This window comes from Triplophysa dalaica, chromosome 24 (genome assembly GCF_015846415.1).
Source record: "Triplophysa dalaica isolate WHDGS20190420 chromosome 24, ASM1584641v1, whole genome shotgun sequence".
In the NCBI taxonomy this organism is placed as follows: Eukaryota; Metazoa; Chordata; class Actinopteri; order Cypriniformes; family Nemacheilidae; genus Triplophysa; species Triplophysa dalaica.
This window is the reverse complement of record NC_079565.1, coordinates 6,092,894-6,120,000: the sequence shown is the minus strand read 5'-3', so window position 1 is coordinate 6,120,000 and position 27,107 is coordinate 6,092,894. Positions and strand designations below refer to the sequence as shown.

The 27,107-nt window shown below is 38.4% G+C and overlaps 1 protein-coding gene across 1 annotated transcript in view; it reads right to left on the bottom strand.

Annotated features, from left to right (window-relative positions):
- kiaa1549la (KIAA1549-like a) overlaps window positions 1-26,812 on the bottom strand; it is a 39,449-nt gene extending 12,637 nt beyond the window's left edge. Inside the window, 13 exon segments of the mRNA XM_056740287.1 lie at window positions 2,198-2,233; window positions 2,670-2,830; window positions 4,210-4,381; window positions 4,527-4,601; window positions 4,603-4,679; window positions 5,077-5,136; window positions 6,644-6,812; window positions 6,938-7,071; window positions 7,271-7,493; window positions 10,006-10,121; window positions 11,686-12,285; window positions 12,638-12,988; window positions 26,249-26,812. Of these exon segments, the coding sequence (XP_056596265.1) occupies window positions 2,198-2,233; window positions 2,670-2,830; window positions 4,210-4,381; window positions 4,527-4,601; window positions 4,603-4,679; window positions 5,077-5,136; window positions 6,644-6,812; window positions 6,938-7,071; window positions 7,271-7,493; window positions 10,006-10,121; window positions 11,686-12,285; window positions 12,638-12,988; window positions 26,249-26,462 (2,388 nt within the window). The 5' untranslated portion in view covers window positions 26,463-26,812.
- Between the last annotated feature and the right edge of the window lie 295 nt (window positions 26,813-27,107).

Sequence of the window (27,107 nt, the reverse complement as noted above, 5' to 3'; positions counted from 1 at the left end):
GAGTCAATGGTGGCCAAGAACTGTTTGGTTACAAGCATTCTTTCAAATATCTTTCTCTGTGTTTATCTGAACAAAAAATGCATACAGATTTGGAACAACTTTAGGGTCAGTAAATGATGACAGAATTTTCATTCTTGGGTGAAATGTCCCTTTAATTCTTCAGGGGTGTTGCACATCACAATCACCATCACATGTTTTATCAACATGCTTACTGTTTTACCCACCAGGGTCTGTGACCCCCTCATATAAATCTTAGTTAAATCTGAGTTCAATCGGATTTAAGTGCAGCGCTACGGTTGGAAGTCTTGATCTTTCCAAATCACGCGCCGTGACTCACCTGTCATTGTGCAAACAAGCCAGGAAAACACGCACAAACACATCGACAGGTGGAAGCACAGAGCAGGCACGCAGACATACATGCAATTGATCCTGTTAGAGCGTGACTAGTGAAGTGCTGTTATCTGCGGTCTTTATCATTACACGACTCACACACTCAAATTCCGCCATGCTATCACGGAGCGCTTCGGTGTAACCGAAACGCTTTGCACGCGCAAATTATGTTCCTGAAAGGAGATCTTAATGGGAAGGAAAGTAAGGCGTGTTCAAGGGTTTAGGATCAAAGAGGCGATTATCATAATTACAATTGATTTGCATATTTTCGTTTTATATTAGTTAAAACACAACCTTTGGATTATAGGTCGATCAGAAAATAAGATGTGGCGTTATAAATATATCCACCTACATCTGCATTTGAACATGGGGGGTGTCTCATTTTTAGATTAAAAGTCGTACTATTTAAACTTCACCTAATTAATGTAACCTTGGTGTGTGGATCAACCTGGGGTGGCCTGATTTCTTAACCTCCATTTTGGTTGCATTTATTTTAAATTCCTTATAATCCAAACATGACAAAAAATAAATAAATGACGTTTACAGAAATGCAGCATATTTAAAATTCCTTAGAGGAAAATGTTTTTGGTCTTTCATGGCGTATAGAGGTTTCATGTACAGAAGATATCAGCTTTTTTTGATAGCCGCGGAAAACATTTAAAAATGATTTTGAGATTTTCTGAATTTACTACTTATATGAATGTGTTTAGGTAAAATGATGATTTCTGTGTCATTCTGGGAACTAACTTTACTAACAACATTTCTCCTAAATTTCTAAGAAATAAAAATGGACCCTGGAGAAACATGTCAAAATAGCTGCCCTGTATTTTTTAAGACCTCAAATACAGCAAAGAAAACAAGTTCATATTCACTTTTAAGCAATTCAACAGTAATATTTCGAAATATATTTGGGAAAGTTTAAAAAATATTTTATCTGATCACAGTTTTCACATGTCTTGTCATGCTGTCAATCTTTCTTATTGCTGTTGGATGAATTCATGTCACTCCTGAGGTTTGATTTTATTTAAATTGAACATTTAAATGCAAGTGACACAATACATCTAGAAATGGGGATCACATGAACATTTTGAAGGGTCTCTTCATTTTTAATTTTGCTTCAAGACTAAGTGCCTTAGTAAATCTGATTACACAGACATTTGAAATTTTTGTCATTTCAAAAAGACATGAAAATTTACAGGAAGTATCTTAAAAATACGTAAAGCCGCAGAACATTTAAAGGAATAGTTCACCCCCCCAAAAAAATTCTGTCATCATTAATATACACCCTCATGTCATTTAAAATCTGTATATGACTCTTTTGTCTGTTGTAAGCGAAAGAAGATATTTTGTGAAATGTCGTAGTGGTTTTGTGTCAGTCAATGTTGTTTAGTTGGCAACATTCTTCAAAATATCTTCTTTTGTGTTCTGCAGAAGAAAGAAAGTCATACAGATTTGAAATGACATGAGGGTGAGTAAACGATGACAGAATTTTCATTTTCGAGTGAATATCTCTTCAAACGAAAGCCTCCATTTAAACTTTATTTAATCTCATATGAGAAATAGTTAAGATATTAAAAAGCTTGATTTTACTTTTCTATTACATTTCAAATCTGTCTATTCCCTGTCCTTTAATCTCAAATGGAACTGAGATATTTAAGCTTTGCAGAACAAAACTATATTTAACACACTTGACTGGACCGAACAGCTTTATGAGCACCTGTGGACTTATTTCCCACATGCACAGTCGACAAGAAGGCTGTCCGGGGAATAAACATGCAGCAAAGCACCATGCACAAGGCAGAAATACCTGGTGGTGATAACTTCCATCTCTTCGATATGAGGTCTGGACAGGAAAAGCAGTGAAGACAAGGTTGGAGGACATTTAAATGGGAATTAAAGTGAAATTTGGCATTCCAAAGTATTTTAAAGCGTAGCTGACAGTATATGTGGTGACGTCACGAAGCATTTGAAAGACATTGTGCTATTTGTGTATGTCCAGCATCATACAGACTTAAATATATGAATAAATCAGTAATGATTTCATAAATAATTTAATGATTTACAAGTAATAAAATCACATTCTTGTTTTAATTGTGTTTTAATCACCCTTAGTTGTAGGCCTACAACTGGTCAAAATGAGTTGACATCATCAATATGACATCACCAACATCATTCTGGCCACATTTAATGTGTTTACTAATATGATTCTGACATTATTACTTTATCTTTGACAAGACAGTGATGTGCTCATCCAAACAACCACAGTTCAAAGTGCCTACCTTGGTGCGGGGATGGAAACTGCGAAACGCGCTGTTCTTGAAGACGGTTCGGTTTCTCCTACAAATGATGGCAACCGCCATGATCACAACGACCATGACTAGGGACACTGGGATGAGGACAGCTAGTATCCAGAGGTTACTAGGTGAACTCTTCACTACCGCTGTATACACACAAACAGAGTGAAAATCAATGCTGGCACATCATTTCGGCCACAGTTCCAACACACTGTTACAGTAATCCAAGGTCCCTCGGTTTCCAACTGTCTGCAGATAGCTCCTAATGATCTGAATCTGTCTTTCGGCTGTAGCTCTTATCTGGGAGATTAAACCCCCACTGCTGGCCTGATCGTGTTTTATTCATACAAAACTGGGGCTTTGCTTGTCTCAGGCAGACAAACTGAGCTTGACGCCCCAGCGTATTGAGCTCGGAAAACTTGCGGAAACTCTACACGTGAACCCCCCGTGGTTTGGTGTGAGACGGCTATAGCCCTCATTATGAAAAATAAGATGGCATTATCATGCTGTGTCAGCCACGAGCCTCTGTGTTCCTATTAAGTCAGTTTTTCAGTGGGTTATCGGGTAAGATGGAGAGTTTTACTAATAACAGAGTTAATAATACATACTAATAAATCCGTTTCTGTCATCTGCTGTTGCATAAATAAATGGAATTATATTAGTAAAGCAGATTGCTAGAGGGTTGCTATGATATTCTGGATGGTTGTTAGGTGGTGCCAAAAAGGAACGTTCTCTAAAAGTTCTCTTAGTTATCACAAACGTAAGACAACATTAAAAGAGCATTTTACCAACATTATGTAATTTACAATTATGCATTAGAAAGACGCTTTTAGCCAAAGCGACTTACATTGCATTATTACACGGCTCATTTGAATGCTTGATTCTGATTGGCCAGTCGCAACATTCCAAGGGTCGTTATTTTCAAATAACAACCGCACAAAACGAATAACACCCTGTAACCCGGATGCTGCAAATCATTATGAGAGGGGCAGTATCATATATGACATTATATTTGAAATGATTCAACCAATTTGTCTCTTCGTGATGCTTGAACGTCGTTTCTTACTTGAAAACCGAAACTCATGTTTTTTCCTCGCGGAAGGTCTCCATTCCTTAAAAATGAGCTAATAAAATATTTCACATTTTAAGTTTTGTTCTCATGTGGCAAGTAGCCGTGTAATAAGCGGGATAATGTACAAGCAGCCGGCTGTTATTGTGAAATAAGCCCCTTCAGTTTTATACAAGACCCTCCGCTTCGGGTCATGGTTACACTGTCGGGGCTTATTTCTGCGATAACAACCGGCTGCCTGTACATTATCCCTTACTTATTCTATAAACTTTTTGTATCCCTGGGACGAAAACATTGTTCAAACGTATTTTGTAAGCTATTTAGTCTTTTGAACAATAATCAACTTCACAGCCCGTTACCAGGTTTACGACTAGAGAAATTAAGATGACATCATCAGAATGACACAATCATGTCATACAATCACGGTATATTACAAGAAAGGAAATGTATACATACGTTCTGCCTGAACCTGGACGAAGTAGCCCAACGTGAGAGCCATCGTCTGAGAGTCCACCATGTTTAGGGTTTTAGCAGCAGAGGTGCCTGTTATAGGAGAACCATCTATTTGTACGTAGTAGGTCATTTCAGCGGGATTCTTCGGACCAGGAAGTCGCCGGATGCTGACCATCTGTATGAGACACAGACACTTTGTGTCCTTTTTTCCAAAATATTTCATTTATAATGTTAGCGCACTTGCCTTGTGCAGAAATTGTGTTATTTGACTTTACATTTGCAATATCACATAACAGAGAAACGTGTTGGCGATGGCACACCTGGACAGTGTAATCGCTCATGGTTGCGGCTCTCCTGAAGCGAAGGCCGTGTCGACTTGCCACCAGAAAGAGTTCAGGCCAGCCGTTGCTCCATTAGGCTAGCGAAGCTCTGATAACTCCCCTCAAGAGAAGAGCTGTCAACGTCCTGAATTACTGGAGACACAGAGGGAGCAAGGTGACATATAGAACGCACCTCTCTGTCCCTTAAAATCTAAAAAACGCCAATTACTGCAGAATTGACCTTAGTGGAGAGGGTTTTGACAGGGAAAAAAGTGGAGAAGGGATAGAGACAGCAGGCCTAGCTAAGGTAACGGAAAGAACATTATGTGCAAGAGCCTCTCCTCAAAGCTAGAAATAGCTTTTTCACACTCGATATTCCGATCCAGTGTGATCTCTCCAAATCTGTTGATGGGGGCAGCTAAATGATACATCAATACTCATCCACAAGGAGAAAAAGGCTCTCTGTGTTTAAAAGAAGAGAAAAAATACACCGGCAGGACTTAATCACATAACACATGCTGACAAATAGCTGAAGCGTTGAGGTAATTACCTGTGATTACCCAGTAATCTCTGGTTGCTAGTGAAGTGTTAAGGTTGTGGTACTCTAGAGCTGTGAAAAAAGAGGTGAAGATAGTAAGAACGAGAAGACGGAAATTGTCAATTATTTTAAGGTTACTTTTTGATTAAAAAGTCAAACGACAAGGCTGTTCAATAAATAAATGCTGTGACATTTTATTTGAGTAGATTTATTAATATTGTTATATTAATATTAATGGTTCAGATTAAAATTGAAGTCAAATTTAAAGGGAAAATATTTATTTTGGGTACTGTGACACTGCGATTCCTTAAAAATGAAAGGTTTATCATCAGTTGCTGTTCAATAGTTCCATAGCTGGTTTAGTTTCACTTTATCATGAGACACAAGCAGAGTTTGTCGATCGGATCTAGTAAATGTCCAAGCTGTTCTTTTAATGAAAGTGAATGGGGACTGGAGCCGTCCCTGGTCACCGTTCACTTTCATTGCATGATAAATAGTAGTTTGTATATTGAGCTTGATCACAGAGAAAATAATACAGCTCGGAAACAAGATGAGGGTGCAAATTAGGGCTATTGAAACGATTGAAATATCACAAATGTGCATATTGCAATATGCATATAACAATGGTTTGCAATAATTTAATATCATGCATGTTGTAATGTACAGTTCATGTTCACGAAAGGTTTTCATTTTTTTAATAAAATAAATACAAGAGTATTAAACAAATATGCACCAATATTCAGTGTACAGTAGTCTCCCAGCATATGAGGTCATAAAAAACATGATGCATAATAATTATAAAAGCATTAGCAGAATCCTGCTTAAGTTTCATTTTTCATGTATATGTTTGTTTAGTTTACCGTGTTACCACAGAAAATTAACTACCAGTGTTAGGTGTAACAAGTTAATAAGTAAAAAGGTACTGTATTTAAATTACTTTTCCCTTAAAAAGGTAAAGTAAGGGATTACTCAGATTTTTCCCTGTAATTTAATTACAATTATTTCGGATGAAATTAAATACTGTGTAAAGTATACAATCATGCAATTGACATCAAAATTCTAAGTCTAAGTTTAAAATGTATATTTCTAACATTTGTTATACTTAAGTCAGTTAATAATACTACTTTATGTATTTTTTTATAATTTACTTGAATGAATTTGTTCATCCCTGAATCGCTTTTGATGAAGAATATAGAAAGTATTTAGTAAGAAGCAATTAAATACTTTTGGAGGGAGTTATTTCTACAGTAATCTAATTACACCATTGAATATGTAATATCAATATGAATGAATAATTCAGAGTAACTTAACCAACATTGTTAACTACCCATAAGTATTTGTGATTGGACTCCTCATTCAATTTAAATGATAAAATTATGATCGTATGCTTCTCCGCAATATGTCTCTTAAACTGAAGATCAATGGAAGATTAATCAAACTGCTCTACTTCAAGAAAAATAAAATGTATTGGATTCAAACAGAAATAAACATAAACGACTTTATTAACATGTCAACACAAGCATTGGGGGGATTGCACTGTAAATACAACATCAAACAGTAAACATCAGAAGGAACTTACGCTCAGCGATGATCAGTGGGGGGAAAAAGAGAAAGTAGCCCACCAGCTCGGCAGTCAGCTGGTTAAGCAGGCCGCTAGCAGCGGTACCGTTCAGAGGAGCGCTTCCATTCCACACTATATACACCAGAGTAACTGCCAATGAATTCCCAGTCTGATATGTGTTCAAAATCTGTCCAAAAACACAAACAAACTATTAATTCAAGTCCAAAAAACGAATCCTCATAGGGGACGGCGTTATCAGTCCTCTGAAGGTAAGTCGCTTATCAAAATTAATATTCAAGTTCAAATGACTACCTCCACTGAAAGTGTCCCGTAAGAGTCCTCCACTTTCTCCTGTGCCTCAGCGAACACATTTTCCAACCGCTGCTCCATCATTTGGATGAAACCGCAAGACTTGATGTTATCAGATGGCCCGACAAACCTAAGAACTTTATAGAAATAATACAAGGAGTTAAACAAAAATAGATGTAACATGATTGGTCCAGTTGTTGGATTTAAATGTGATGTTACAGTAGTCCTTGTTGGATTGTTAGTCCATAAAACAATAAATTCAACAACTAGACATTCAACATTTATATTTTCTTCACAACACACACTCGATGCAAACAATGAATAAATCAATATCACCTGTTTTGAGTTGCAGGTGGACGCCAAGGCTGGGCATCCAGGGGGCTATTGGTTTGGGGATGGCCAAAACCACAGGTACATACTCTCTGATGTTATCCAATAGCTTGTCAAAGCCGTAAAATGACAAGGTGTCCATAACAACAGAAGTTATGATCACGGTGTTCCCTCTCAAGACATAGTAGCCCACAGTCACATTAGAAGGGGTGCAGATATCTTTCTCTAACTAGAAAGATCAAGGAAAATTCAAATCAGTCATAATTATATTTATACAGTAAATAGATGCTATTGCATGACTGCCTTTATTCGAAAATATATTAACTCTAAAATCCAGCCTAAAGTAGCATAATTCAATTCATGATATTAGGAGCATATAAATGCGATGAAAAATGATGAAAATGTCTTTATTGCTGTAAATGATTTTGTATCATAGATTTTAAGATAGAGTATCTAAAATTGTATTTATAATACTGAAATTAATTTATTTTTAATTACATTTTTATCAAGTAAATTGTATACTTTTAAATCTTCGAGATAGCCTATGTCAGGTAAAGGTGCTGTGTGTAGTATTTGTGGAGGATCTATTGACAGAAATGTAATATAATATACATAACTATGTCTTCATAGGTGTATAAAGACCTTACGTAAGCGTTATGTTTTTTTACACTTGAATTAACTATTTATATCTACATACATACACCACAGGTTCCCTTACATCGAATTCGGCATTTTGTTTCTACAGCAGCCCTAAACGGACAAACTGCTCTACAGAGCGCGTTTCGTTGAGAAGTTTTATCTCCTTCGGCAAAGAAGTGAAAGCGTAACATCTTTGTCCTGTGTCAGACACAGTGCTCTGAAAGGAAGGGGTGTAGTGAGCCATTGGTTGCAATTCGCAACCTCACCACTAGATGCCGCAAAATGTCCAACACTCGACCTTAAACTTGAAAGATATCTTTAGATAAGATTGCATTTTAAGAAAATAAGTTCACAAACATGGTAAGACTCTCACGTGGCCCTTTGGAATCCTAGCTTCTTATTCTTACTAAACTGTCTCTTTTACTTAAATATCTTCTATATATTCTTCTTTTATAATATTAAAAGGAGGTAAAATCAATACTTCAAGGTTCAAAGTTATTTATTAAGTAGCTGTGTAAGCAAAGTGCTTGTGTTGACTACAGTCAAATTCACACAGGTGAAAAACAAAGTCTATATTTTATGAGTTTCTCTTGTTATTATACGCCTCGATGAATTACACGCTTTCATTACCAATTCCTCTGTTGAATTATTATTAAAGTACCAGATCCCCACAAATGCTCTTACCAGCTTTGTTTGCTGTTAAGCGCTTGAAGCGCACTTTAATACAAATACCACATGAATAAATTTGATCATATTGAGCCAAGCCGATCGACCATCCCCCCCTTCATCCACATGAACCCACACACCCTGTGTTTGTGTGCAGATGGTGATTGTGTTGTCACCTACAGTGTCTGTAATGATACAGAATCCTTGATGTGATGGACAGATGAGAAGGAGGAGGAGAACGGCAGAGAAAGACTGGCAGACCAATACACAGAACGGACAGATCTCATGTCGATTCACTCGCCACTGGTTATAACAGACACTCTTGTCTCTTTACTTTTCATACATTTAAAGAGAATCGCCCTCATGTCAGTTAAAAACGACATGACTTTCTTTTTCCGTAGAAGGTAAATTTAGCAGAATTTTCTAATCTGCCAGTTTTACTAAACAATCAGAATAAATGGGGACTGGAGGTTTCAAGATTTAAAAATAACGCAAAATTCACAAATATGACTCATCTGTCTTTTCAAGTTATGTAACAGCTTCGGGTAAAACAAAGACACACATTTAAGTCATTAAACTATACATCACATTTATGATGATTTTAGTTTCATTTTTTAAACCTGAAAGCTCCGGTTCCCATCCGGTAAACTGAACAACCTGTACATTATTCAGAATAAAATGATAACAAATGTCATGTTTGAATGAACTAACACTCTAAACAGTACATTTATTTCAATTTGTCTTTATGGATGTCTAGGCTCTCCTCATTACCCCGTCTCTGCTGTTACCATGATATTGATTCTTTATTTGCAGTATATGAGGCAACAAGCAGCAGTGCTGTGCTATTTATGGACAAGCCGCCCTGACGGACAGGCAAGCGAATGCTCCGACGGCTTTAAAACAAGTGCTTCATAAGACTCGGTCTTGAAAAACAAAGATAAATATTCCATACAGTCTCATGCAATCTAAACGTACCGCAGCACCTACACAAGCTTTAAGTTGTTCTATCAAAAACAACAGTTCCCATAATACAATTGGACAATTCCCAGCAGACTGTTTTCCAAGGACTGTGATTATGTCTTTGCTATCGAAGGCATTATTGTAGTTAAGGGTAAGAGCTGAAAAAAGGAGAAATGTGTTTTTTTTTGTGAGTCAAGACATACTGTATTTTACTGCGTTTCCAATGGCAACAAACTGTTCGGCTTCGTTCTTTTTTATTTCTCCTTTCGTCTCGCACACAAGGGTTGGAAATGCATATCACCATACGACTCAGAAACGCTTCAATAGTATGTATGCTTCATATATGCTTTGCACGCTGCTTTCCCACAATGCAATTTGACCTTTCTATTTCAGTGTGATGGATGATTTAGAAACAATATCTGACATCCGATCATCATGTAGCGAGACGCGCCATGAAAGAAACACGCTATACAAACCTGAACACGGATGTTGCTGTCGTTGAACGCTCTCTGTAGCGCCTGCGTTAAGCCTTTAGACAGGTTCTGTCTCATTCCGTTTTCTAGCCTGTTTCGTCTCATCTGGATGGACAATACTGTTGGCAGAATGACAAAACACACACATGACGGTCATGGTTTTTCAAGCTGTAGAAAACAGCACAGAACCCATGAGAGGAGATCATGTCTGTTTGTGAGGAACATATGCTGCTTTCAGTGCAGTGCATGTGATGTTATTGTAATATTTCAGAGAGAAAGATGGAAAATGATGGAAAAAGATGGAAAAAACTACAACTTCAAGTAATATATATATTTTTATGTTAGGCTCTGTACACGTCGGCTAAACATAATCTTAATATCAAATTTTAAAATGTCTTAATGTTATTCCATAGCTGTTCATTACTTTTATTGTAAAATAAGGAAATATTTGAACATCTGATTATTTGACATACGTGTGCTAGTATTATGCTTTTTAAAATAAAACAATAAGAAAGTATAATTTCAGCCTACTTTTTATGTACCTCCCCGAAATATACTTAAAATTACACTCAAGTATATTTGACTCATTCTGACAAAAAGTCTTACTATATTTGGCCAATACTTGCACTCAATTGCTGCGTCTGAAATCACCTACTTCCATTAAAAAAAAAATTTAGTCACGAATAGCATGTCTGAAACCTCATTATGCAAAAAACAGTAGGCGAGAAATACCCGGATGGTCAAGTTCTGCCGCCGAGATTCGCATCAGATGGACGCTTCTCTATCCCATGATGCCACAGGAGCTGAGCAACATCACATTTCAAAAGTAAATCAAATAAATATAGCGGAAAACTTTGAGGCGGATGTCCGTTTTTAATGTAAGACCCAATAAATGAATTTCTCGTGACTAAATTATGTTTTTATCAACCATTACGTGTAGGTTGTCGTCATAGTCCAAAGAGCATACGGGTCACATGAACATAAAACATGGCGGACGTACGATGTTCAAAATATATTTCTACTACTCCCACTCTTACTATATAGAACGTACTGTTTTAACAGCCGATAGGGAGGTACTTATTCAAATTCCGTGCGTACTGTCACAGTTTGCGATTTCGGACTCAGAAAATCTTTTAATTATGATTATATGAATAATTCTTAGTATACTTGTTTTGTAGTCGTTTTCATTCAGAGTATACTTTACAGTGTGCTACAAGTATTGAACTAGTAAACTATCAGTATAACTAAAGGTTTACTTGTAGTATATTTGCAGTACAGACAAATAAAGTTGTAAACTAGTTGTATTCTCAATGTATAATACTGTTAGACTTAAAGTATACTTACAAATATTATTATTATTATTATTAACTTAAAAGCGGGCCTATTTTGTCCCAAGTAGTATTGAAATAGTACACTATATTGTACATGTACACTACTCATACACTGAGTAGTGTATAAGTAGTATACTAAGCAATATCAGTATACTAGTAAATCATACTTAATACAAAGAGTACTTATAAATATACTGAGTATACCTAATAATATGACCTTGAAGTACACTTATTTGTGGTGAGGGAAGTCCGAAAGTATTACAAATGTTGTTCTGTGTTTACATTCAATTCAAAAAAAGGTTCACTTGTCTTCAAACTGAGAATTTGTACACTAGGTAAACAGAAGCCCCACCTGTTTTAAGCCATAATCTTTCAGTCACCACACAAGACAAAACAGAGCTGTCGGTTGAGGGAGTGCTCGGTTCCACCGTTGTGCTTCCGGAGGTAGATAATGTGATGGTTTGAGGAGGGCTTGTTGTTGTCGTGGGTGCTAAGGTGGTCGTGGTGGTTGGTGCTACTTTTGTGGTGGTGGTGGTGGGCAGAGTCGTGGTCGTGGTGGTCGTTGTCGTTGTAGGCGGTTCCGTCTCGGCCGTCGTCGTTTTGGTGGTTGTGGTGGTCGGCGCGGCAGTCACGACCTCTTTCACCGTGGAAACTACTGTGGGAGGAGTCAAAGTCAGTGATGTCACCCCTGAGGGCGTGACAGTTGTGATGGTCACCGTGGTGAGCTGGAGACTTTCACTGTTCACAGTGTGGGAGTTGCTTGGTGTCGGCGCGACACTCGAGCCATTTTCAGAGCTTTCAGGAGAGGTGACGTTAAGCAGGGCAGAGGAAACAGAGACGGAAGTTGTCGCATTGTCAGTGAGAGGGGCGTCCGTCCTGGGCAGGGTCGTGTAAGTGGATAGTGGGGCGGTGGGCAGGTCAGGGTTCCTGGGGAATTCGCCGAGGGTCCCGTCTAAAAGCAGAGAACGAAATAGTGAGTAACCTCGAGAAGAGGAAGTGAGATCACGCATTGAGGTCACAGAATTGACACATGCATTCTCAATACGCAGGCTTGGCCCTAATGTACATTAAAGAGATGACTGAAGCTGTAATGATGACCAGAAAACATATGTTGATGATAAGAATGAGGATGGCAAACAAACACAACGACCTTGAAAACGATGATGATGAAGAAGAAATGATGATTGATGGATCACCACAACATCGAGTCAGCATGGTGCCTGTGAATAAACCCTTTCAAATACGTGACTTCTTATTCTTTAAGACGCTTGTACACAGCGTGTATTTCGTACACCTTTTGGTACCTGAACTAGTGGTTAAGACACTGTTGATTTTCTGTGCTGGGGACTGGGGCTTCGGCATTCTGACGGCCGGCTCCCCGGGGGACTTTTGATTGGTGCGATTGTCACTGTTGCCGGGTGGGTAGGGCAGAGAATGCACCAGCGCTTGAGGCAGTGTCTCTGCAACCTGCAGGGACTGCACTGATGAGAACACAGGTTCCTCTCTCGCACTGTCTGACCCTGCTGGTGGGGGGTGGAACTGCGAGGCAAAATCTTCCTCCTCCAGCAGTGGTGGAGTTAAGGTGATGTTTGGAGGTCCGGTTGGATGCTGGAAAGGGCTGAGGTGGTGTCGTGATGCTTCAAGCCTTCCTTCATCTAGAGATGAGAAAAAGATGCAAATGGTACAAATGAATATTTACCATTTTGGTTTTATATGGCCCTTACAAGTTATTCTGGTTTAGTGAACCTTAGTAACCATACATTTACTATGATCTCACCACAGTCAGTCATTATAGTTGTATTTTAAGTGCTTTTGTTTTTATATATTTGTATCTGTATTAACATGCTTATTTTATAATTAGTCATAATGTTCATTTTAGTTTCATTTTTAAGATTTTTTGTGCTTTTATCAGGGACGGATTGACGCATGGCACTACTGGGTACGTGCCCAGGGCACTAGACCAGCAGGGGGCCCTGGGAAAATATATATTTTTTCAAGAAAATATTGCTGAATACTGTGAAATTAAGGGATTATTTTTGCAGTTGTTAAATATTAACCGTAGCGAATAAATGAAATAAATAATCCTGATGCATTGCAGCGCTGTTGAGAGGGACATATAGAGGCGAGTAAAAGAACACTGTGTAATATAAGCGTACAAAAGTCATGTGTAGAAGACAGTATTGCATTTCTGTATTGTGGATGTGCAAATGTATTGTATAGCACTATATGAAGCGACCTTGAGCTAAGGAAAGGCGCTATATAAATAAAACTTCTTCTTCTTTTAATTACGCCTGCGTTTTGCGCCGTTTGCAGCTTCTCTCAAACAATTCTCAAGTCTATTTACTGAAAAACAGTGCGCGTGGCTTGTATTTTTGACTGTAAATTTACTGGATGTATAAATATATGTATGTATTTTGAAATGGAACTGGTAGCAGACTGACAGTTAAAGGTATAGTTTGTAGAAATCGCCACTAGATGGCGCACAATCAAAACAACAACAATCGCATAGCTTGATGACGCTAGAAGCGTGGAATCATGGGATATGTTGTCTTCAACTCCACCGCTGATGGTACAGCTGATATATCAATCAGACGGGAACAAGAAATCATGTTAGCGGAAGAGGTAAAGTAATAAAGTTTTATAGATGTTGCGTTTGACGAAATCATTTTATTTCATCATATTCAATTAGACCTGTGTAATGTAAGGTTTAAAACTAAATTGTTAGTCATAGATGTTACTGTAATTGTCCGATTTGATGGTGTGATAACACTGCGCAGTTTTAAGTCTTCAAATCAATCATTGTAAAAGTTATTTTGAACCTACCAACATCATTTGCAATAATGCTAGACGGACAGACGGAACAAACTACTTCAGTATCTGTCTACGACAGAGTCACGCGGTTGCTACGTCAGTAAAGGAAGTAACAAAGGGTAATGCGGATATTACACAATTGACAGATGACTAGACGGCCCTGGTCCACTGTTTAGCATGCCGATTTTCTCAGGACTCAGCTGAAAACAATATATAACATTGGCCTAGTGGGTTTTGGATATTTTACTGCAAAATTCTTACAAACTGTACCTTTAAATGAGAGGAGTTGACGGATGCTCCGCCCAAACTGGATAGTCACTAGAGGTCGGAAGTGCATTTTTAGATTTTAACTGAAGATTATGACGGCACATTCATGTTAAAAAGAGTTGGCCCACATTGGTAAGCTTATGACAATAAACACTGTAATATTTCATGAAAAAATTTAAATTGTAAAAAAATATTTCATTGGGACTTTAAAAAGACCAATTAATCCACCCAATGTGACCTTTACAGCTCTGTAGTTTTTGTAGTTTTTTACAATATATAAATAAATGTCTTATTTGTACTGTATCTATTTACTCACCTTTAAAATGAATACTTCAGAAAATCTAATATTCCTAATACTCAAACCTAATTCTCAATCTCTGAGCAATAAAACGTCCACTGCAGAAAATCTGCTAAACAATTTATAGAGCCAAGCAAGATTTCAATGTTTTGGTTTCTTAGTACGCAACAGCTTGCATTCTACGTATTGAGTTGGTGAACGTAAAAGGACACATTGTTATTTACATCAGCATGAATGATAATGCGTTGTTTTAAATTGCTCTCAAGGTATTTGAGACAGAAATAGAAACAGAAAGAGCGAAAAAGGCAAAGCGCCTGCGGCACCCCAGCACATTTCTAATTCGGTCCTGCGGCTAAAGGATTTATGATTAATGTCCACAAGTCACCAAACTGTATGACTCTGTCCATGTTACGTTCCCCCAGATAAAAATAAAGTAAAAGCCTGTAAAGGTCGATTTATCATGATATTAATCATCTCCCAACGGCTCGTCAACACTCACGGATAGCAATCTAGTGAACGTCCGCCGTGATTTTCTTTTTCCGAATCATTGAGCGAACTAAATAATTTGTGAGAGTGATGTTATTACAGGGTGACTTCACACAAGTGCGTTTAAATATTCTTTACTTATCCCTCCCCATGTCAACGTGTGTGCACAGGTTCTGCGGTCACGTTGAATTCCTCTCCTCCAACAGATGACCACCTGCTCTGACAGTTACAACATATGGGATTGTCCTGATTAACAGGCAGCGAGAGAGCAGATGAGATCTTGGCGAATGGGATCTGGACGCAGATCCAACCCAGCGCCCTATCGATGCACTTCCTCTGAACAGGATGACAAGGCTCGGTGATGGCTTTGTACACTTAAGTGCTCACTGCCAGGCCCTGAAGATTTAGTTACCCACGACGAGTTCAGAAACATGTCATGTGACTCCGATACGAGCCAATCAAACTCTACTGCCAGGCAGACCAGCGCGAGCTGGTTGGAAGTGTGATAAATACAAAGAGGCCTCATCCATCAGCGTTTCCAATGGTCCTCGTATGGTTCTACATACGAGAGCTTTCTGATCAGGGATATCAATTGTTCAAAAAGAAATACTTTTTTTATAGGAGGGACCGTGCCCTCCAGTAATGTAACTGATGATTGGAGGGTTAGAAACACATGGGTGTTCTTCATCATGAGGACAGGTGGTGCAGGGGGATGATGGGTAACAGGCCAAAGCCTTTGAAGCCCACAAGGGAGTGTGGGTAACTGAAGCATGGAGTCACACCATTTCAGCAGGACAGATCCGTGTCCGCGGTCTATTCATAGGTTCCATCTGCTTTTGCTGAATCTTGTTGCGGTGGCATGGGGCAAAGCAACAGCATCATTACATTTATCATAAAGAACTAACAAATGGTGTTTTTGTAGCTCAACTGGAAGTGTGAGCGAAGCTTGCAACACCAAGATCATGGGTTTGATCCTTTCGGTACATATATACAAAGAACCCATCAAAAGTTTATGATCACTTGATTGAAATTTATTTTGTGATCTTAAAGGGACACTCCACCCAAAAATGTCGCTCATGAAACCCCCTCAAAGTTGTTCCAGACCTGTATCAATGCCGTTGTTCTGTTGAACACAAAGAAAGATATTTGTAAAAGTGATAGCAACTGACATTTCTGAGGCCCCATTGACTCCTATAGGAACAATTAAAATGGTAGTCAAAGGTACCATAGAAGTGTCTGATTTCCTAAATTCTTCAAAATATATTTTATAAAATATATGATACAATAGTTTACTATTGTACCTACTTTGGTAGTCAACGATGTACCATAAATGTCTATTGCTAACAATCTTTCTTTGCATTCAACAGAACAAAGAAATTTAAACAGGTTTGGCACACCACGAGGGCGAGTAAATGATAGAATTTTCATTTTTGCATGAACCATCACTTAAAATATTATTCAATTTGAAAGGAAATTGATTTTATATTTGAAACGAAAAAATGTAATTGTGAAAAACGTAACTTCTTTAATTAGAAAAGGCAGCCAATGAGAGCTAAGCATACACTGAAACTACATTAATATTGTTTAAAAAGCATGTCAACGTGAGATCTAAAGAAACTGGCTAATAAAAGTTAAAAAAATGCAAAAGGCAAATGGTATTTACTTTGAAGACACTTGAAACTAAAACAAATCAAAGCTATGTTATATTTTTGAACATAATTCTTCTCATCACATGATTTGAATGAGTTTTTTATTCTATAATCCAGAAATGTGAGAATATTCTTAAAATCAAGAATGAATAAGTGATCTTAAACTTTTGAACGGTAGTGAATGCGGCTTCAGAACAAAATCCAAATTTTGTTGATGTGCTATGAATTAAAAAAGTTAGGGTTCTTTTCAACCCAGCATTGGGTCAAAAAGGGACAAACCCAACCACTGGGTTGTAAATCAACCTATATTGGGGTTTTTCAACACAAAACACTGGCCTGTTTTAACCATTGTTGGGTCAAATGTAAACATTTCATGGTTAATTTAACCCAGCGTTTGGGTCCGTGCCTTTTGTTTTGGAAAACCTTACACAAGTGGTTTTGCTTTCAAATCAGGTTTTCGTAAACCTGTGGCATAATTCATATTTTCGCCATCATAAAATTACAAAGTAAAGCAGATTAGAGTCTCAACGCGCTATGAAGCAGATTAAATGCTTTGCAATGGGATGCTGTCCAAATGAACACCCATCGACCTCTAGGAGAGGAGGATGCACTTATATGACGCAATGATGTTATTATATAAAACCAGGCTGGAACTTGCCATTCTCTTTGCATTTAATGGATGATCTTTGTTTTAGATTTATAAGAAACCAATGAAGTAGATTCATAACTGAACGGAGTCTATAAGTGTACAACCTAAAAATGTGGATATTATAGCAACAATAATGTGGTGTTACTACAGTATGACTGAAAATCTTGTGCTGTGGTTCTCCCTGTACCTTCTTAAAGAATACAAAATTGAACCAATGTAATAGTGTCCTGTGGATAGCAAAACATCCACAAGCGACCAACAACAAAATTACCAAGAAACAATTGACTCCTATTTCAACAAACTGCTCCCAGCAGGGCAGGGCTAAGAACGACCAAACTTAATTGAGACAATCCAACGCCATCGGTCTGGGTATTCTTGTTTATATTTCAGTTCTATTCCTGGATATACGGTCGTTCGGACACTCGAGAACGTACAAACGGGGACATTAGGGAACGGACAGCCTTGCTGTGCCCTTTAGATGAAACTAGAAAAGCACAGTACATCAGTTCCTTTTCTCCTAAAAGGAAGAAGCTCCGTCATAATATACAACAGCCGGTGTAACAACAACACCTATGGGCCTTCCTTTAACTAAGCAACAACCCACATCCAAGTGTATTTTAAAAACGCTGTGAGCAAGAAAATTAGAGCCATGGCGGACGCACACATCCCACACATGCTAGCACCAGGCCTGTTTTTAGATGAGGCAGGGGATAAATTGTAGAGGAAGGGAACAGAGAGATCCTGGCGGGATGTTGCGGTAGCAGCAGTGGCTGGCAGATTTGAGATTTGAGCTGCATTAACGTTTATCCTCCAGCTGATGGCTATCTGTGTTTTTAGAGGCGATGAACACAGGCACACCTGCTGAGAACGCTGGGAGGGGCGAGCGCTGCAGACTCCATCTTTATAGAAAAATAATTCAAGTGCTTCGTAAGCACCCAAGTCCTGTGTCTAAAAGAAGCCTGACATGGCCGGAAACTCCCAGGTTCAGTCAAACATAAAAAAGACTAATGGAGACCCCACGTGCTCAACTGTTTTGCCAAGCAATGGTAAATGAAGGAACAGTTTATCCCAAAATAAAAATTCAGTCATTTATTTATCCTCATGAGGTTTCAAATCTGTATGTGACTCCTCTTTCTGTGGAACACAAAAGATATTTTGAGAAATGTCTCCGAGGTTTTATGCCCATACAATGGAATTCAATTGGGGGCAATGACGTTCTGTTGCCAACATTCTTCAAATTATCTTCTTTTGTGTTTGGCAGTAGAAAGAAAGTCAAACAGGTTTGGAATGACAAAAGAATTTATTTTTTTGGGTTGAGCTATTGTTTTAAGGGCTCTTAACTATGTATATTAGCCTTAAAGGAATAGCTCAAAATGAAAATTCTGTCTTCATTTACTCAACCTGTCGTCATTTTAAACCTGTGTGATTTCTTTCTTCTGCAACACACAAAAGAAGATATTCTAGAAAATGTTGGTAACCAAAGACCGTTGTTTTTTGGGGTCCAACGGTTTTCTTTTACCAACATTTTTCTGCAGATGAAAGGAAGTCAAACAGGTTTGAAATGACAAGAGGGAATTTAAATAATGACATAATTTTCATTTTGAAGGTGAACTGTTCCTAGTGTGATTTGAAACATTGACAAAATTCACATTTATAAGATACAAGCATTTAAACCTATACTTCCGCCAATAAACATCCACTGTTTTTATGACATCATTCTGCACTTGAGTTTCTTAAGGTTGTGAGATAAACTAAATGCTATTGCCTATTAAAAAGGGGAGGGGCCACTCGACGGGCCACCCTAGGTTCCTGTTTCAGTCTAAATTACGTCAACATATTGAACAAAGCAGCACATTTGAAAGTTTACAGCTTTGAAATGACAAGACTGAGTAAATGATGACGGAATTTTCATTTTTAGGTGAACTATCACTTTAATGTAAAAACAATGATAAGGATTGAATGAATTAGGAACTAAAGTGTTGCCCAATGAAAACACTGTCTCCATTTCACTGGGAAAAAAATAGGTTTCTAACATAAGGTGAGTAAATAATGACAGAATTAGGTTTTCAAGGTTAAATATTGCTTTAAATACAATACAACATGATACTATAAAACAACGTGTTACAATATAAATTCAGTGTATCATAAGATCTCATGGTTCTTCTATAAACAAATAAATACATGATCATCATAATGATGTCCATTTCTAGTCCATTTATCTCAAAATAACAATCCTGAAGATTGAGCAATTGAGCCGCTGTAATCATAAAAAGCTGCAGCTCAGATCAGCTGAACGGATGATGCCATGAATTATTGACTAAGATACAAACACAGATCTGATTAAAATAACAGCCTGTACCCATCCGGCCTCTCTAACTGATGAGGCAAACACCATCACACATCTGTGTGAGCATCACCGAGCAGCGCCCGATAGGCTGAAAGGGGTCATGTGACTTCCTCGCAGGGCTCTCTGTAGGTCATGCAGTCCCAGCAGAGTCTGATCAAACTGTATAAGACCTCTCGATGAAACTCTAGCTAGCGTTGAGAAAAAGATGTGACTTTAAATGCAGTCGGCAAATTTGCAACATTTCAAAATATAATATGATATTTATGAATTTGAGAAACTTAATAAGAAGAGCCTGCAGTGATCTTCGCTGTGTTTATTCTGAAATTAGCCATCAGACGCCGAGCTCTCAACAAGCCGACACAGCAAATGCGAAACACCGCAACCCCTCATGCTACCTTTCCATCAATCGTCCTAACTGCATGCGTCTCCTAAGCCTCCTGCGCAAACCCGCGGGCTATGGTGAATTACTGAATTGATGCATTCGCGTGTTTGTTTTACTTTCCTTGCCTCTCACCACGTTAAGCAACTGTCAGATCTAGTTAGTTTCAGCTCCGGAATTGACTAGAAGACTGGAAGTGATATACATTTTCCAAAGAGGGGGGAAAATTCCTTCCTCCCGTATTCTCTTCCAGGACGCATTGGAATATTTAGGAGCTGGTGTTTGAAACCTTTAATGCACTTGACTGGAGAGCCTCACGGGCGAGGCGGGGTATTGCAAACCTCATTAATAGTAAAAGAGCGCTTGACGCTTCTGTCCGACCCGTACGCTTTCGTTCGCATCCTCTCGGGGGGAAATCAGAAAGAATAATTAAGTATTGTCTACTTGTGCCATTTGCGTTGTTTTGACAATTTTATTGACTAAAGAGCCTATTATGTAAGTGACATTGAAATACTTTGATCTTGAAAGTACTATGAAGACTTAAAGGGACAGTTCACCCAAAAATGAAAATTCTGTCATTATTTAAAAGCATAAAAGTTTGAATGCCACGAGGGCGAGTAAATGATGACAGAATCATCATTTTTGGGCGAGCCATACCTTTTCTTTAAGCATCTTTCTTTATGGCTAAGCATACTTAGCAACAAAATTTTAGGTGGACAGTAAATAAATCACAGGCTTTCTTGCTGAAACACATCACAAGATTCCACACCGAATCTGCTCTGTATCTTTTCCAGATTTCCACACCATCTTTAATCTTCAAGCCAAGCCGACCTCCAGGGAACGGAGCAGAGCACATCCTCAAAATATGCATTTTGCACACAAACCAAACGCACAGGGTTTTAGCGCTCACGCGTTGTAAACATGACATGGCCACATAACACCATCCAAAAATAAATCCAATTCTTTAAACACCATCACTTTCCCTAAGGGATTTTTAGGGTAAAGCTGGATGTTGTTGGTGACGGTCTGGGTTTGACAAGGACACAGCTCATAATGCATTTCCAGCGAAAGCAGTTTCTTCAGAAAGCTCGGTTTTCTAATGAGCACACTGCCATGTTCCAATTCAAGGTGTGAATATGAAGTTGAGCACTTGTATTTTAAGGCAAGAAGGACGCATTTGCAATTAAACAAAATGAGATGTAAAGAGGAATCCGCAATTATATCAACGCCATAAACACGTTCGACTGATTTAATTACGTAAACCATTCCACCGGATTATGCCAACGTCTAATTAGCGCAGAATATTTCCAGAACGTTCGATGGAATGTTTTGACAATGTTTCAAACACTAAAACGACACTACAATTACCAGACTTAACCAGAAACACTCAATGAATGAGAGAAATGAGGACAGCTTTTGATCAGGCCCAACGGAAAAACACACACCAGACACAGAAATGAGCACAGCTGAGCCCATCTAGCTTCAAATCAGACCTCATGTTTCATAAACTATGAACATTGCAAATAAAGAATTAAATTGCAAATGTCCGCAATAATGCATCCTAATACAAGACACCCCCCTCGAGTCTCTGCTGACCCTTTAATGCCCCTTCTTCTTTCCCACAAACCGGATTAGCCCCCCCCGACACAAACCTTGTTTCATAAGCCTGAGGAAATTTTCAGGTGTGCGCTCCCACACAATTTCATTACCGTCTCCCTGAATGGTGTATTAATCTGACAGGGGTCAACTTCAATCCTGCGTTCTTAGCAAAATGGATAAAAGCGAGGCAGCGAAACGGAAGGACGATACAATAATATGTCCACCCATCGACAAACAAAGATTAAACGAAACATATTTGCTTGTCGTCAGTCTTGGCAAAAGACGACAGCAGCGTTTTAGGGAGACGGTTGGTATCAGATGGTTGGATCCAAGTATTAGCTCGGTGCAAAATGAATGGCTTGCGTTGAAGCAGATGTCCGAAGAGAACGCCAGAGCTGTTGTATAGCGTTGAACGATAAAGCTGTATAACGAACGCAGAACTTAATGATGTTATGCAATAAATATATCAGATTCGATTTCTCACATTCTCTTTAATCGTGAATGTCAAATGACAAAAAAGAAAATGTAGCAGGAGATCTTATGATGTATGCGAATGATAAAAAGATCAAATCTGGTTCGCAACAATTACTGACATCATCTCCTGTTGTCTCTGCACTCATCATATCAATAAAGTTTTATAACAAATACAGATCAAGTTACGCAATAAACGCAGACGAATCAGGGTTTTTTGCAGTTTTGGATGCTCTCTTTAAATTATGAGATTTTGAGAATGAAGTGCCATTCAGCGTAACATTAAGTCTACAGCAGGTCTAGCTATAGTTTAATAAACCGAGTCTTAACAACATCTGACAAAAAAGAGATTCTGTACCTTCCTCCCAGTATGACAATGTAAGTGTAAATTGAATAGTATGCAGTTCTCACGCAGGATAAAGAGTTTGCTTTCTAATCATCATCCAATAAAATGCTAAGAAACAACTTCATACACTCTGACTACCAAACATGTTTAATCTACAGGCCAAATCATAAAACAGAAAAGATGGTGGGATCTGATTGAAGTCATTAATCTCTGGAGATGGGCTGTTTGCTAAAGGCTTGTCAAAGCCGTGTACAGAGCATCCATCAAAAAGACACAGTTACAGCTATTGGTCTCATAACTGCCATGCAGAATTGATTATTCCAGAAAATATACAAAATAACAATCTGTTTTAAACAGTCAGCATTAGCTATGTAAAGGCTACAACTGAACGACAGCCCTGGATAAACACAATTATGAAAGGTTTGTTGTAATGGCATAGGAATATTAATATTATGAAATTATGTTGGTTATGGAGACTGCATCCTCACTTGCTGAAGATCTGCAATTAAGTCTATACACACACACACACAATGTGCCAAAAGAAAAAAAATGTGCGTTTCTGCTAATAGTGAGTGAGCGTCTCGAAACAGACAAATCACTTTCACACAGACAGTTCCGCTAATGAAGCATGGAATTCTGGGAAATGAGAACATGTCAGCTGTGAAAAGGATCACACGCAGATCAGCTGTTTTGGCAGACATCAGTCGATAATGAAATAGTTCAGATCTCAGGTAAGAATTAAACTTAAATTATTAGCTTTCTAATATAGTTGACTATTTACAAATAAATTAAAGTGATAGTTCACCCAAACATGAATGTCCTCATTTACTCACCCTCTTATCTTTTTAAACCTGTTTGACTTTCTTTCTTCCGCAAAATATAAAGTAAGATATTTTGAAGAATGTTGTTAAGCGAACAAAGGCGGTACCCATTCACTTCTACGCACACACACACAATAGAAGTGAATGGATACCGCCGTTGTTTGGTTACCAACATTCCTTTGTAAAGACTGTACAAGCTCTTATGTTAAGAACAAAATGTCCAGTAAAATAATGAAAACTACACCACATGTGTTATCTACTGGTCAAACATCAAATTACACAATTGTAACAAAGCTTATGCACAGACACATTCATATGAGCTCTTAAAAGGTTCGAAATGCCGAAAATTCAGGTTAAGTTCAGTGGCAGGCAAGCAAGCGAATGTCAAAGTGGTTTGTTAACATCACCTTAGTAAGCTCATCACTATTCTTATCAATATTTTACAGCAACATCATAATTGTTTCATCTCTATAAAGTCTTTACAGCAAATCATATTAATATCCGTATGAACGATGTATTAAACGTTCCCTTTTTTGCAGCACATGGCTTTGAATCAAAGATCTCCTGTTGTGATCGCTTTTTTTAAATGCAATTTTCCTCTAGAGGGTGAACAGATGGGTTTTCAAAATGATGCTTCAAATGTTTTAAAGGGCGAGACTGACAGCCCCACGTTTTGAAAATCATTAAGCAATGAGCATCGCCGACTCCTCAAGTAACACACTTTTCTTTAACAGCAATAATTACACATTCGGGGTTGGGGGAGAGATGAGCTAATGTCAACTCCATTAAAACTTGGCTTCTTGTCGAAGACCACCTTTCTATATGACAGGTGGCAAAACATCCTCATAAAACAGTGGAATAAAGCTCAGATCCCGTTGCGTGATGTTTAGCTAATTACCGAATCCGGTCACTCCGGGTCCAGGGCCACAAAAAGGCCTTTGGAAAATCAAACCGAGCAGTTCATCACTGTCACTCTGCTAATACACTCACTCTTTCCGCTTCGGTTAAAAAAACTGAAGATCAGTTCCCATGGAAACATAGCACAGCAGGCTCCTGTTGACTAGCAGGAGCATCACTGTAGGGGCATTGAGGAGCGATGCCTCATCCTCGGCGAGCCACAAGTGTATCTGGCCGGTCGCCACCAAACCGGTTCAAAGCCAGCGAGGACAATGGCGGTTTTATGAATGAGAAGGCACAGCTCCTAACCTCTGTGTATTAAGCGTGGTCCAGACCTCCGTGTTGACACGGTACTAATCTGATGTAATTCTAGCTTTAGAACATGCATTCGTGTAATCTGCCTTTTAGATATCTGTGTCGGAGTTATTTTGAGAGGCAGATATTGCCTAGAATTGATTTGTTGTAGTAAATTGCACAAATGAAACACTTTGTATTAAATGCAGTTCAAATCTTCGGGCAATTGCTTAGAAGCTTCATCTCACTTTTCCTTCTGTGGAGAACCCAAGCGTATTGTGCCACATTGTTGTACATTAAAGGATGATATATATGCTCGAAATACAGATACCAACTATCATTGATTTAACGTTGAATCAATGTTGAGCAAAACCAATTTAACATTAATACAATCATCTGTGGACTGCAGGAGGAAAATCGTAATTTAACAGCAAAAATGATACATTATCATCTCAAAAGAAGGCCAAACCCAACAATACAGTTTCACATTTATTCCTGTGAAACGAACTGGATCAAGTTATACATGAATAACAGAAACAGGCCTTTATGTTGGTTTGTTTTGGTATGTTGTGCGTGCAACAATTCACTTCTGAATATTTTTTATTTTCAAACAACGTTTATGTGCAACTTATAAAGAACAATAAAACGAATGTAATTTAACGTTTTAGAACGTACAGTACGGAAATAAATGAACGTCATAGTGTAACGTTCCGAGTTGGCTGGGAGTCTCTTATCTATTAGAGGCTTGTGTGTAAGCAATACACAAAAGCAAAGCAAAAAGGTCAATTATTAATGTTCTACTCAATAAAACATTGTAATAGGCTAGGAATACACAAAACAGATAATGCACTGTACCTTTATTGTAATGTACCCTATATTGTCAGCATTAAAAGCACTAAAGAACAACATATTAATAGATTCCAGTGCCGACACCTAGCCTGTCCATGCTTTCAACAACAATGACAGCAGCAACAATGACATTTGCCTTAAGAAACTATGCACATTTTGTATAAATGTATATTTCTCAGCAATCGCGCGCTTGCCAGTGCGCAAAATCACCCAGATTTTACCCAAATGGGTAAAAATGGCTGAGGAGCGGACACACAGCACCGGGACTGCAGCAATACCCTGACCACACGTCACATGCTGTTTATACACAAGTGCTGTATAGTGATGTAGTGGCTACCTGTTCTTTCCTTATGGTCTTGTGGAAATTTGCTGTGTCTGCGTTGCTGTGCATTTCAGTGCGCAAATATTTTGTCGGCACCTATCAAGCAACTGAAGAGGTTATGATGAAAACAATAAGCATCCTATTGCATTTTGGTTAGGCTACTAAACTATTGTGCTATTCATAAAAGGGAGCGTTTATATTCCGCATTGCGTTTAAACAATGTATCGGCCGAGCGAGAATTAACGGAAGAGCCAATTAGAATCAATTAAGAAAATCCAAATTAGTTATTGATTCGAATTCGGTATGATTTTGGAAGGTTCTTATATTGAAAATGTTTGATAAAAATCTATTTTTAGGAAGAACAAAGTATGTTCAACAATGGACCCTGTGCACAACAGGTTGTCAACAAAATAACCCAAAAACATCTCACCGTCTATGGCAAAAATGGACGGCACCAGGAGCAATGTAATTCCAAGAGATAAAAGCAACTTGGTCCACACTCCTTCCACGTCCATACATTTTCGTCCAGTGGTGGAACACAAGGACAAGCCTATCCATTCCGACATGCCTTGGGTTCCAGCCTTGCCATTCCCGCAATCGGAGCCCAAAACGTAGAAAATGTTATGCGCATTTCTTGGGGCCATCTGGCTAGAGATAAATTCAGCAATAGGCCGAAAGGTCCCGAAAAAGACATTTGATCTATCCTTCCCAGTTCCTTAGAACGAGGTTGTCTCTCCAATATGTTGCGGATTATGTGAGCCGACGAGGCAGCATCGAAACTTTAACGCGGTGCGTCTTCAAAGCGCATTCACAACCATCAAACAGCCGCGACTGCCACATTAATCACACGCGTGTTAATATGGCAGGTTATCTAGCACGTTTTATGAAACGCATATTCGCTGCCGAAATCCTGGAAAAACGAATTTATAATCCTGAAATGATGCTGCGACGGGAAATCGCTTCCTTTAGATTGGGAAAAATATCACGTCTCCAAAGCGCAAGAGCATGCAGGCAAACTGGTGATGAGGACAACCGATGAGGGAGAGAAAGACGACCTCTGGTGGCTTAGATGATCATTACCGGTGTGCATGTTTGGAGGAATTAAAATCTTCTTACCACGTATTCTGTATGTTTTGAACACAAATATTTGTATTACTTGAATGTTTTGCTGTAATTGTCTAGTGAGATATGTAAGATTTTATGAAGCATTTTAATAAGTAAATTACAAACGGCTTTCGGAAAAACTTTTGTTTCACTGACCTGGATATTATGAGAATCAACAGGATCCG